The sequence below is a fragment of the Carya illinoinensis genome, chromosome 3 (assembly GCF_018687715.1).
Source record: "Carya illinoinensis cultivar Pawnee chromosome 3, C.illinoinensisPawnee_v1, whole genome shotgun sequence".
In the NCBI taxonomy this organism is placed as follows: domain Eukaryota; kingdom Viridiplantae; phylum Streptophyta; class Magnoliopsida; order Fagales; family Juglandaceae; genus Carya; species Carya illinoinensis.
In genome coordinates, this window is record NC_056754.1 from 47,641,985 (window position 1) to 47,654,007 (window position 12,023).

The 12,023-nt window shown below is 34.3% G+C and overlaps 2 protein-coding genes and 1 long non-coding RNA gene across 3 annotated transcripts; 1 reads left to right on the forward strand and 2 right to left on the reverse strand.

The window, feature by feature from the left end:
• The first annotated feature begins 4,542 nt into the window (after positions 1-4,542).
• LOC122304775 lies at positions 4,543-5,187 on the forward strand. The gene is given in 2 exon segments (XM_043117041.1): positions 4,543-5,042; positions 5,044-5,187. Coding segments are annotated over 2 exon segments (240 nt in total). The 5' UTR covers positions 4,543-4,946.
• A 28-nt stretch (positions 5,188-5,215) lies between these two features.
• LOC122304884 (xylogalacturonan beta-1,3-xylosyltransferase) lies at positions 5,216-7,692 on the reverse strand. The gene is made up of 5 exons (XM_043117148.1): positions 6,877-7,692; positions 6,659-6,789; positions 5,945-6,293; positions 5,294-5,573; positions 5,216-5,250 (listed from the first exon to the last, which is right to left on the reverse strand). Exons 1-5 carry the CDS (start codon positions 7,690-7,692, stop codon positions 5,216-5,218), a joined length of 1,611 nt encoding a protein of 536 aa, XP_042973082.1.
• A 3,283-nt stretch (positions 7,693-10,975) lies between these two features.
• LOC122303104 lies at positions 10,976-12,023 on the reverse strand. The gene is made up of 3 exons (XR_006240600.1): positions 11,867-12,023; positions 11,469-11,652; positions 10,976-11,293 (listed from the first exon to the last, which is right to left on the reverse strand). It is a non-coding gene; the product is annotated as an uncharacterized LOC122303104 (long non-coding RNA).

The window sequence follows — 12,023 nt, forward strand, 5'->3', positions numbered from 1 at the left end:
AAAAATTATTTTTCTCTTATTAAACATAATTTCATGCAAATACAGATAAAATGTCCGAGGTTGTTTTCAAGTTTTGTCTTCATAACAAAACATGCATATTTTTCATAAAATCAACCTCAATCCATTCATTTTATGCTAAGTCTAACATAGAAACCCTGCTTATCTGGACTTTTTAGCTTTTTAGAATTTTCCTACAATAATGTCGGACGAATATTAATCGTCACCTATGAAATAGTCACATAACTTTCTTAAATTTTCAATCGAACACGTATTTCAATACTTAAACCTGAAATATTTAAATAACCTATTTTCTTAAAATTCTAAAATTCTCGTAACCCTAAAATATCATCACATCCCAAATTTTTCGATGTCCACTTAATATTCACTTAACCTAATTCCAACTCTATTACAAATCTATATAAAATCGAGCCTAACTTAAAATACAAGTCAAATTTTAAGAGCCAAGCCCAATTTAAAACTACACATCTCAACCTAGAATGAATTAAGAATAAGTCCATGTGAAAGCCCACCATCTTAAAAATAAAAAGGCACTTTGATAATGGTCTCTTGACCTCATGGACTTGACAAACCATCTCCATTTTAAAAGGGGTAGGAGTTCTGGGCATTGTTTCAAACATCGTACCGTATCAGCTGATACAGCCGGTATATTCTGTACAGGCCACTAGTCCAGTACAGGTATTATACCTGTTTTGTATCGGCCCAAATACCGGCTGGTATTTTGGCCTGTATCGGCTTACTTACTGGCCAGTATTTCGGTCTTTACTTTTTTTTATTTCTTCAAACTGTAAGCTTATTTTTTGACCTCCAATTCAGACCAGACTATTTATAATTTATATATATATGTATTTATGTATAATATATTCATATATAAAATATTATTTTGGAATATAATTTATTCATATATCAATTATCCCGAAACGGTACCGGTACCAAAATATTTCATTCCAGTGCCTTGACAGGTACAGCATCCGATACGGTATTCAAAACTTTGGTTCTGGGTACAAGAGTCACATGACAGAGGGGGCTTACCGAGCAGGAGAAGGTAGTGCAACGTGGGTGGTTGAGTTGGGCTCGACGGTGGCAAGCATGGCGGCAAAAACATTGAGAGAGAGAGAGAGAGAGAGAGTAGGGCTCAACCTTCTGCCTCTTGGGAAGGTAACCCTAATTTGGAAAACGAATGAACAACATGATTATACATGAATATATATATATATATAGGCCTGTTCATCTGGGTAGACCCAAACCGGAACCCGAATTTTAAATCCGGGCCGTAACCCGGACCGGGTTAGCCTGGGTCAGAAATGGGCCGAAACCAAATAAATCCGGGTTTTTTAAAACCCGAATTCCGGGTTCCAGATTGAACCCGGGTCTCTCTCTCTCTCTCTCTCTCTCTCTCTCTCTCTCTCTCTCTCTCTCTCTTTTTTAAAATAAAAATAAAAAAACCCATATAAAAGCCTAAATGTATCCAATATTTTCATATATATAGCTCTGATTTTTTTTTTATAAAAAACAAGAATAAATTTGATTGTGCACTTTAGAGGTTGAAAAATATCATCAACTCCTATATCAAAGTTCCACTTAATTTGCCAGCAATAAAAATGAATGTAAAACTAAAAAAAAAAATCCAATATTCATCTATGCAAGTATGCATGCATTACAATACAATCCACTACATATTATATTATTTGTTATTTATACATTACATTACGAAATACTAAATTACAATATATGAATTACAAAATCAGTGATTTAATTTCTACACCAAATAGCAACTTCAAAGTGATTGGCCTGAAAGTGATCCTGCAAAAAACAAAATAGAATGAAAAAAACAATCAACATTCTCATCAAAATATTATAGATCTAACCCAGAATTTCATAGAAACATGGTTAAGCGTATAGATTTATTCTCTATTTTTTGTGTCTAGACACATTTGAATAGAATACCTATGTGGGCTGCAGACATCTTAGGATTTATGGTTGAGACTTGCAACATGAACTCATTAGGATTTATCATTGATCATATGTGATTTTCAGGATCATCGCTACTACTGCTATATTACACATATCAAACATGAAGTACTTGGTTGATATTCCAAAGATCAACAGCTCTAATACAGTCACTAAATGCACCCCATTCACATCTGATCACTACAAAGCCCTTATTAAAAAAATAAACATGTTTCTCTTGTCAACCACTAATCATGTAGAATGGGAAAAGGAAAAGGAAATGGCAAACTTACTCTTGAACAGAAAGAACAAACCCAGCAGAATAAGAAACCTTGATCCCATTCAATAATGGGATGAACTTGATGTAAGAAAAACCCTTCTCAAAACCACTAGAACAGAAATTTTTTATAAGAATTTCATTTCCAACACAAAATAGCATAACAAAGATGCAGTATAAACATCAATACATAATTACTTACAGTCTGTCAACATGTTAATCTCCATATGGAAGAACTTGTTTTGCTAAATAGCCTTCTTTCGAAACTGTAAGTTATTTGTGGCCTTAAACTGCAGTATATAGAGAAAGAACTCCTCACTGTGATCTACTGCTCCATATCATTAGTATTCTGGAATCAAAGAAAAAAAAATTGTAACTTCACTATCACCTAAAATTAAAAAAGCACTTAGAATATTTTGAATCCAAATAATCAACATAATCATGTCCTAAGAATACCTTTAGTCCAAATAACAGCTTCATGTCCTCAATATCATTGGAATTGAAAACCAAAATCCCTATCTATAGCTCCACATAAATCTAGTTGTGTCCCATCCCCAGTATCCTGTTGTATTCCATCCACAGCAAGTTGAATCTATGAACATAATCTAATAGTTAAAAACAAGTAAATATATTAGATTCATACTAGCATACAACCATATGCTACTATAAGATGGGCTAACATGATTTATTTTGGACACATACTCTAGGTATGTAATTGGCAGATAAATTGAGAAATTAAAAAAGAAAAAATAAATAAATAGAAAATTGTTAAAGCTAGGTATTAACAGACCAGGAAGACACTGAAACTACAAGTTTTGGGAAGTTAATAATGAACAAAAAAATTATGAATATTAAGGTTTGTACTCTTTTGACAACACAATAACAGATCAAACCATAAATACTAATGAACTAAAACGGTATGGGCTATGATTATAGGACTCAAGTGGGTTAAAACACTAAGGAAATACTAACCTAAGAGCCACGATAAAAACTGAATAATAACAAAACAAAACGTAATAAGAACCCTAGATTTGAGCATAAAACACAAAGAAATGAAAATAAAACAGACCCAAATCAACAAAGTAATAAAAGGAAAAAAAAAACCTAAAAAAATTACTGCAGATCTGAACTTGAATAGATGCTATCACAGATCTGACCCTAAAAAACCCATACAAAAAAGGATACACACAGATCTGAACTACCTAAACAGAAATGAACATTTCGAGCAAGAGAAATCACTAACGGCATACACACTTGCATATATCCAGAAAAATCGACAACAACAAACAACAAAGGTAACGGCATATATCACAAAATGACCCAAGAAACCGAGAAGACGATAGAGTGATGGAGAGTGATGATGAAGATGACGATGGAGCGATGGAGAGTGATGATGAAGACGATGACACGAGCGACGAAGATTCGGACAGTAGAGGGGAGCTAGGGTTTCGACGAGAGAGAGAGAGAGAGAGAGAGAGAGAGAGAGAGAGAGAGAGAGAGAGAGAGAGAGAGAGAGAGAGAGAGAGAGAGAGAGAGAGAGAGAGAGAGAGAGAGAGAGAGAGAGAGAGAGAGAGAGAGAGAGAGACGTAAGAAATGAGAGTAGGTTTTGAGGATATTTTTGAAAAAACAAAAACCCAGGAACCGGGTTTTAAATCCGGGTACCCAGACCGGGTTTACCCGGTTTTAGGAATACAGATTTCGGCCCAGGTTTGATCCAAGCCGAAACCCATAACCGAGAACCCGGTTATCAGGGTTCTGGTCCGGGCCGAATTTTATCCGGCTCGGATGAACAGTCCTATATATATATACACAAAACTGTTACCGTGATGTAATGGGATCGGTGTGGAGACGTGCATGGATTCTTATCTGGTTCATGGGCTAGGGTTTTGAAATATTTGGGCCACGTCTTGGGTAGTGTAATGACTTAATAAATGGGTTGGGCCTTGGTGTTACAGTGATATACTTAATAACCTTGCTGTTTCTCTCCGTAATCTGCCACCAATGCTCATTCTCACGTTGAAACTCAAAAATCTTAAAATCAATAAGAAGTTTCCATTTCGAACCTATCACAAAACCGAAGTTGCAAAATTATGGCTGCCATTAAAAAATGTAAAAGAACACATACTGTAGAAAGTTCAAATCGTCTTCAGTGATTAAGCAGGGTTCATGGTCAGATCCTGGTTTAGTCTGTAGATTGAAATTCTACACGCCATATAAATATCAAACTAACATCAAAGATCCTTACAGCAACGATAATGCAATTTCTTTTTTCAAAAAAATAAATAAATAAAGGACAATTGAGCCATAAGATAACACCGGTAACTCCTAAGAGTTTTGGTGTTTTTGAGGAACAACAAACGCTTTACATCAAAAGGATTTGAGATCTTATGAGTTTACAACAGGGAAAAGAAAGAAAGAAAGAAAAATGTTACAATATACATACAAAACACCACCCTATCAGAATCCCTCACAAGTGCTATACATTTTCCTCCACACATTCGAACAGAAACTCTTTCCCACAGCTTGACAGGAAGAGTGCAAAGACAGATTGTAACCAACAGCCTCATTTCCATTTCACGGGCTAGCTTCTCTGTACTTATTATTGCATGAGTAACGCTTCTCTCTACATTGTAATTGCTTAAAAATAAAAGGCACATACTTATCGAAGTTTCATCTGAAATACTCTGTTGTACCAAATTGAATGAAGAGTCATGTGGAAGAGATCATATTTCAAGGGCCTAGCATGCCAGAGAAAATGCTTCTGAACCTTCCTGACCCCCAATTGCATCTCAAGATACTTCTCTTTGGGTATTGAAAGGAGTATGTTTTTCAAGTTGGGAATGTCTTTCTCCGCAACAATTAATGAGAATGCCCCCCAATTCAAAACCTCAAAAAATGGTGGCACAAAATTGTCAGATATGATCACAGGTACACACTCATAAAAGATGGCTTCTACCACACGTGGGCTGTTCACCTCATAACCCTTGGGGCAGATGCAGTATTTGCTGCTTTTCATGTGCTGGATGTAATTCATTTTGCTGACAACACCAGGAGGCATTGGACCAAAGATCTTCATACTAGGGTCTTTGTCCTTCCAGTGCTTCAGCAAAATAGGGCGCAAATAACCATGCATATTCCCGGCATAGAAGGCAAGAATGTGCCTCTGAGATGGAGGTTTTCCTCCAAGATCCCTAAGAGGATTTCTGGCAGACCGGACATATGTTTCTGGAAGAGACACGTCCCTTCCAATTTTGAAGCCTGCAGTCACATCAGCATTGCAAAGTGCTTTTATGCAACGTTCCATATGGTGCCTTGTCTCGTATGGAGCCTGAGTGACAAATGAATCATATCAAATATTTGTGCAAACAGTTTGATGTCAAATACGTATGAAGCAGGTTAATGTGAGCTAACTTTAGTTACACAATGGTTCCATAACTTGCTATTTGATATGCTATATTTAGTCATTTTGAACAAAGTTCAAAGGAGCAGAACCTCACATTTAAATGACTAAAGCATCATCAAGGCTGTGGTGTGGTATTGACATGGACCAATGTGATAGATGATAGTTAACAGAATGTGTCAAGTCAAGTTTTGAGAACTTGCACCCACTTCTAAATGAAAAATGATAAGAGTTACTACTTGTATACAACTTTAGCACAAGAGTGAAAGCAAGACAGGAAAGATGCATTGCAAGCATACCCAGTCATGACAGGCAACAAGAAAATGATCTGCACCACCAGTTCTATTCCAGTAACGATATTTTGCTGCAATTTTCTCTGAGTAGTCCTTCAAATACTGGCGTAGGTTTGTCCGGTTATGAGAGTTGCGTACATAAAGGGTGTACTCTAGCATCCGTGAACTAAATGGCATATAAAATAGGTGAGCCTTTCGAGGGTCCTTCACAACAAAATGCTTATCTCCCTCCATCAACTTCATGAACCATCCTTCTGAGGCATATAATCCCTTGAGTATCGGTTGATGAAAGATGGGTTTACTACCATCTCTGTAGACGTAAACTTTGAGTGTGCGTTCCATGAGTTCGTAACTCCTGAAAAAGCAGCCAAATCGAAGTTTGAAAAATGAAAAGTTCTTTTTTAAAAAAAGATCAAGACCATCACCAGCAGGCTTAGTTTGTGTCCAAAAGACCAGCACTAAGACTTAAGCACAAATATAGAAAGGGTGTCGAAATACAATGGCCATTATTATCTTGGATTATGGTGCATATATGATTGGCTAGCATAGTTCCGTGGGCGTTTGTGCTCAAAAGATATATCCACCATGGTAAAGGCCTAAGGTAGTTTTCCTTACAGGTCATGCAAGGAAGTAGAGCTGGTTGAGAACCCAGTTATGAAAATGAAAATGATCTTTCAACCTTAAAAGATATTTAAATCATTTAATGTATATGAGGCTTACTTTTTAAACATGGAAACATTTCGAAAAAGAGGAGCATGAAGTTCTGGATCATTTATTGCAACAGGTGCATGCTCAATCTGAGACTTTGCAGCTAGAATTTCCTGGTCGCGTACAGAAGACCATCGTGGTCTCTACAAAACCAATTAGAAGAAGTTAATGTTCTCAGCATAAAACTAAAGCATGTGAAAGTTTTGCTTAGAAATCACAAATATTTGTACCATTGAACGTGAAGAAGCACGGTGCCGCACTAGTATGCTGTTCATCTCATGTAGATACGTTATTGACTTTGGCGGCATGTTACACCTCATCTTCTTCTTACCAGAGCTAGTCAACATCACAGAATCATTTTTTACAGTCACCATATCACTTTGCAGGGCAGAAGAACTGGCAGAAGAGGTTGCATTTGACATCACATTTTCAAGATGAGAAAGGGTGATTGATGAAGTTGTCTTGGGTAGTGCCAGATCGGATTGGATAGTTGTATCTACACCATTGGATTTTTCTGTTTTGAAACGCATATTCTCTTCAGGATTTTTTGCCATAGAAACTCCATCACTCAATTTCAAAATCTCTTCTCGAGGGATGCTTTGCCTACCTTCACTAGCCTCATCAAAAGAACTATTTCCCTTATTTCTAACACTCTCCAAACTCTTCTTCATATGTACAACATTTTCAGATGGAGAGCCACTATTTAGATTTCTATACACAACAAGTTCAAAACCATGTTCTGCATCATTGTCCTTACCCTTTGATCTACCGCCATCCCCAATTGCTCCTCCAACAACCTCATTTTCCACCACTCCAACTGACATCGAATCATTAAACTCTGACATATGTACTGTCAGCGGGTTACGTACAATCACAGACTTGGCAACAGAATGTACAGCCAGGAGGCTACTTTCAGCACGTACCGAAACCTCACCCTCCAGCAATAGAGACCGGAGAGCATTCTCGTAAGGAAGCAGAAGGGACTGAAACAATAGGTAAGCAGCAGCCACAGCCCCCAACATGAAAACCCATCTCCGCTTTTCCATTTGACACACCATATCAAACCGAAATGTGTACCCCCATTCCAGGAAATGCATCCACGGGGCCAAATAAGTGTAGTAAACTACTCGATATCGTTTGAAAGAGTTTTTCCAGATATTCAATCTCTTTTGCCCAATGATGCTTAAATTCCCGTATCATTAACATTCAGCCACAAAAAAAAAAAAAATTAGAAAATAAAAAATCCTCCATAGAATAAACCCACATAAGAATTGCATCAGTAGCTCTAGCTGTACTTACAGTTCAACTTATGCTACAATCAGTGATAGATCACCCAGAAAACTTTGCTTTCATGGATCAAGAGAATATAAGGGTCTACTCTGTGTTTGAGAAATACTATAATAGTAGCAAGCAAGCACGAACAGTGGATTATCATTAGACGGAGGTGAAAGAAAAAGACATTGTTTGATTCCCGAGAAAATGAGGGTAAACAAAAGGGAAAAGGAACAAACCTGCAGTAAACTGGAGAGTAAAAATGGGAAAAAGACTCCGAGAAGTTCAAGTTTTCCTCGGTTCCCTCAGAGGACCCAACAGGGCAGAGAATCGTAAGCTTAAGCTTTGCCGTTAAAAATACAAAAGTTGAAAAGAAAGAAAACAATGGATTTTACTAGAAGGGGAAGAAAAAGAGATAAGACACCGATGCTTGACAGCAGCCCGATTCGTAAATGCATGTTGTAATAAATTAACACTAATAATTTAAGAGTCTGGCACTGTGTCTGGAACGCCATCATCATTATTATTTTTTTTTTTTAAACAGGGGACCGCCATTATTGTCGGGCAAAAACAGGTTCCTGTTAATTAGGCTTTAGAAGAAAAGACAATACCATTATTATAATTTTAAAATTCCGTCGTCACATAGGAATCAATTATCCCATCTTTTTTTAATATTTAAATATAAACGATTATTAATTTTTAACTTTTTTATTTAATAACTACTTCTACTAGATTTAAAAAATTTAAATTATTTATTATACTTTTTATAAAAATTTAAAAAAAGTTGATAAGACCATATATGAGGCCTTTTTTTATATCCAAATATTTTCTTAATTATTATAATTTTTTCTACTTTTCAAACGAAATATAAAAAAATAATTTAATTTTTTTTAAATTTAAATGTAAAAATAATATTAAAAAATTATATTCTAACAATCTTTTAATTTTATAATATTTTTATTTAATTTTTTCTCTCTTATTTCTCAAAAATTCATATATATTAACTCAAATCATTTTACTACTATTCACAAAATATCTCACTATCATTCACAAATTGTTCATATCATCTCATCTTGTTTGTATAACTAAATGATACCTGATATTTTTACTTCTTTCTTATATAACTTTATCTTTTTAATATGTATATTTAATTTATTAAACTTATAAATATTTAAAATTTATTAAAAAAAGCTTTGTTTTAATATTTAATACCTGAATTTATGTGATATATTATTTTTATTTTAAAATAAAAATAATATTATAATTTGATATCTCTATAAAAGTTTTTAAACATTTATCTAAAATTATATATGTGACAACAAATCTAGTTACAGGCTTCACATAAATCGTCATAAACATGCCTAAGAGATCCTCATTGGATTATGCAAATACAAATCTAATGAGAAATTTAGTTAATAAAACTTGAAAATGCTCTATATTGAATTATCTAATTTTAAAATTTTTGACTTTTAGCTATAGTAAAGTTAAGATTTGCAACCAAATTTAATTATTACTATTTCACATCCAAATGAATAAAAATAATATATTTATACACGCTCTCTCTCCCTCTATTCTCCCTCCTACATTATTTCTCCATATTATTTAATAAAAAATAATAATGTATTTTCATATAAGCTCTTAATTTAGAAAAAAAAATTAATAGAAAAAAATTTAGAAAAAAAGATTATTAAATTTATAATATTTTATTATTATTTTGACTAATAAATAGATAATTCAATATAGAAATAAGTTTTGAGTAAAATAGTCAAATATAAAATCATATCATATTATATAAATTTCATATTTGTATTTAAATAATCCAATAAAAATTCTATTAGTGACTGGCTGAAGTTGTATGATTTGAATAACGAATCCTTTCTATTATTTGGACCGTAGTGACAAATCGATATCCAATCAAAGCTGAAAATGACAATTAAGGAAAGAGCAAAGAGCCAGAGGAAGATGATGGGAACTTCAGTTTTCTAATGATCAGGTAGGTACAGAAGACCACCTTCGTCAATATTATCTCTTAACTGATACTCATTGTTCAAACAGTTCAGTTTTTAGATCCCTTCCATGTGAGGAGAAGACACAATGACTCTCAAGAAATATCGAGAGTGTACTTCATCTAGGATATGGATGTTGGCTGCCTGTGCCACCTCTTCAATATGGAAATGGAAATACTTGCTCTGTATATTTAGGCTAAGTTTGGATGTTTGACAAATTTTAAATGATCTGAATTGATTTGTGAATAATAAGATTTTATGGATCTCATTGAGATGTATTTGAATATAAATAGGCTGAAAAATGTAAATAAATTAAAATATATATTTGAATGTATGAAATGGACAGAGATGAATTTTAACTTTTTTATGATAAATTGAAAAAATAGCAAGTTTCATTAATGATTAATTTGAGGTGAATTTGAGTGATTTTATCTTCCAAACTAATATTGTTCCTGGAGGGGTTAATATTGGTCTGGCCTAAATCAAAGTCTAAGGCCTATCACCTTAAAAGATAACTACTCAAGAGAGCTATGTAGTTTAATAAAGGCCTAACCGTCCTACTTATTAGGATGGATGAACCCTTAGCCTATAAATATTAACAACGTGGTAATTAGATAATTTTGATATATTAGGGATAACTCTCCTAATGGCTAAGTATTGCATAAAATTAATATGTTTATAACTCTTATCCAATGTATCTCTACGCTTATATATAAAAGCAACAGGTAATTCATGAATTATCTGATTAAACATTCTTGAGTCGGAGTTATCACATACATACAGTGCACGATTACAATCTATAATGGGACACGTCCTTTACCATTTCACAACTGACAAAAACATCTAGCTATCCTTTGGCTTGTAGTTTCATAGTCCAGTTCTTCTAGATACAAGCAACTCATGTATCGATTGTACACCATTACTGACATGGTTTTTTTATGTTTTTATTAAAAAAAGAAAGGAAAGAATAGACGAATAGGAATTAGTAGAGGAGTTCTTCTACTGTCGCCCAGATTATTCACTGAGCAAGCCAACCCATAAAGGAGCCCAGTCGATCTATGAATTCACTATCAAGGTCGTCTCTTACATCAAAGCATTGGCCTTTGATGATAAATTCAAAGTATCATGAAACACAAGAAAAATCCTCATTCCACCTTTTAAGATATCTGACTTTGTAGTAGACAACTTAAGCATAACAAACAAAAAAATGGTTCAATGATACAAAGTATCTTCTTCCAAACTCTTGATAATAGAACCTGTTGTACAATCTTGTCCGAAATAGAAGATGGTAGAGCCAATCCTTTCTAGGATTCCAAGCAAAGCGGTGTAGATATATTGGGAATCTCTTCTTCATCACCAATTTCAACATCTGAGATCCAAAAAGTTAAATAAAGCACAAAATAACAATATCTTTGTACTCATTCTTTCTCAACGACCAAACAATAGTAAACAGGATTCGAGCCGAAACTATTTTTTGATAGGTAAAGAATTTTTTTAATAGAAGGAGCATAGTGTGAACGGTACTAGGAACGTAGTATCCTAACCTCTTGAGGCAGTCTTGGAGCTCAAAAGGATCACTTTGGCTCTTCTTGTAGTTCTTGTTGCAGTGGCCCAAAAGCTCCTCGAAAGACACGGTATCGAGGATCATTGAGTCAAGCATGTTGAGATTGCTACTCATGCTCAATACTTGGTGGTTCAAGCTCTTTATAAAACTCGGTGAAACCGAATCTATCACACACATCCAAAAAAGTAATAATCAAAGCATGTTTTCCTCTATTTAGCTGCTAAAATTAAAACTGTTATCCAGATGACTAATACAAGAGGAGGTGAATTGAGTTATATTTAAAAAATTAATAATTATAAATCAAATACACAATATAAAATATAAATAAAATACGAAACAACAATAAATATAAAGAGTAAGGGTAAGAGAGAAACAAACTCAGTATGTTAACGAGGTTCGGTCTCACTGTCTACGTCCCTGCCTCAGACTACCCCTTGAGGATCCCCAAATTCACTATTCAACCTCCTTCAGATGGAGATAAAAATCTATTACACCTTTGAACAACACCGCTACAAAGGATCCGTGTAAAACACTC

Coding starts and splice junctions, on each gene's coding strand:
- LOC122304884 (XM_043117148.1), bottom strand. CDS start 7,692: ATGGAAAAGCGGAGATGGGTTTTCATGTTGGGGGCTGTGGCTGCTGCT. Junction 6,790..6,876: donor GTGCTTCTTCACGTTCAATG/GTACAAATATTT, acceptor TTGGTTTTGTAG/AGACCACGATGGTCTTCTGT. Junction 5,251..5,293: donor CTTTGGTCCAATGCCTCCTG/GTGTTGTCAGCA, acceptor CATGAAAAGCAG/CAAATACTGCATCTGCCCCA.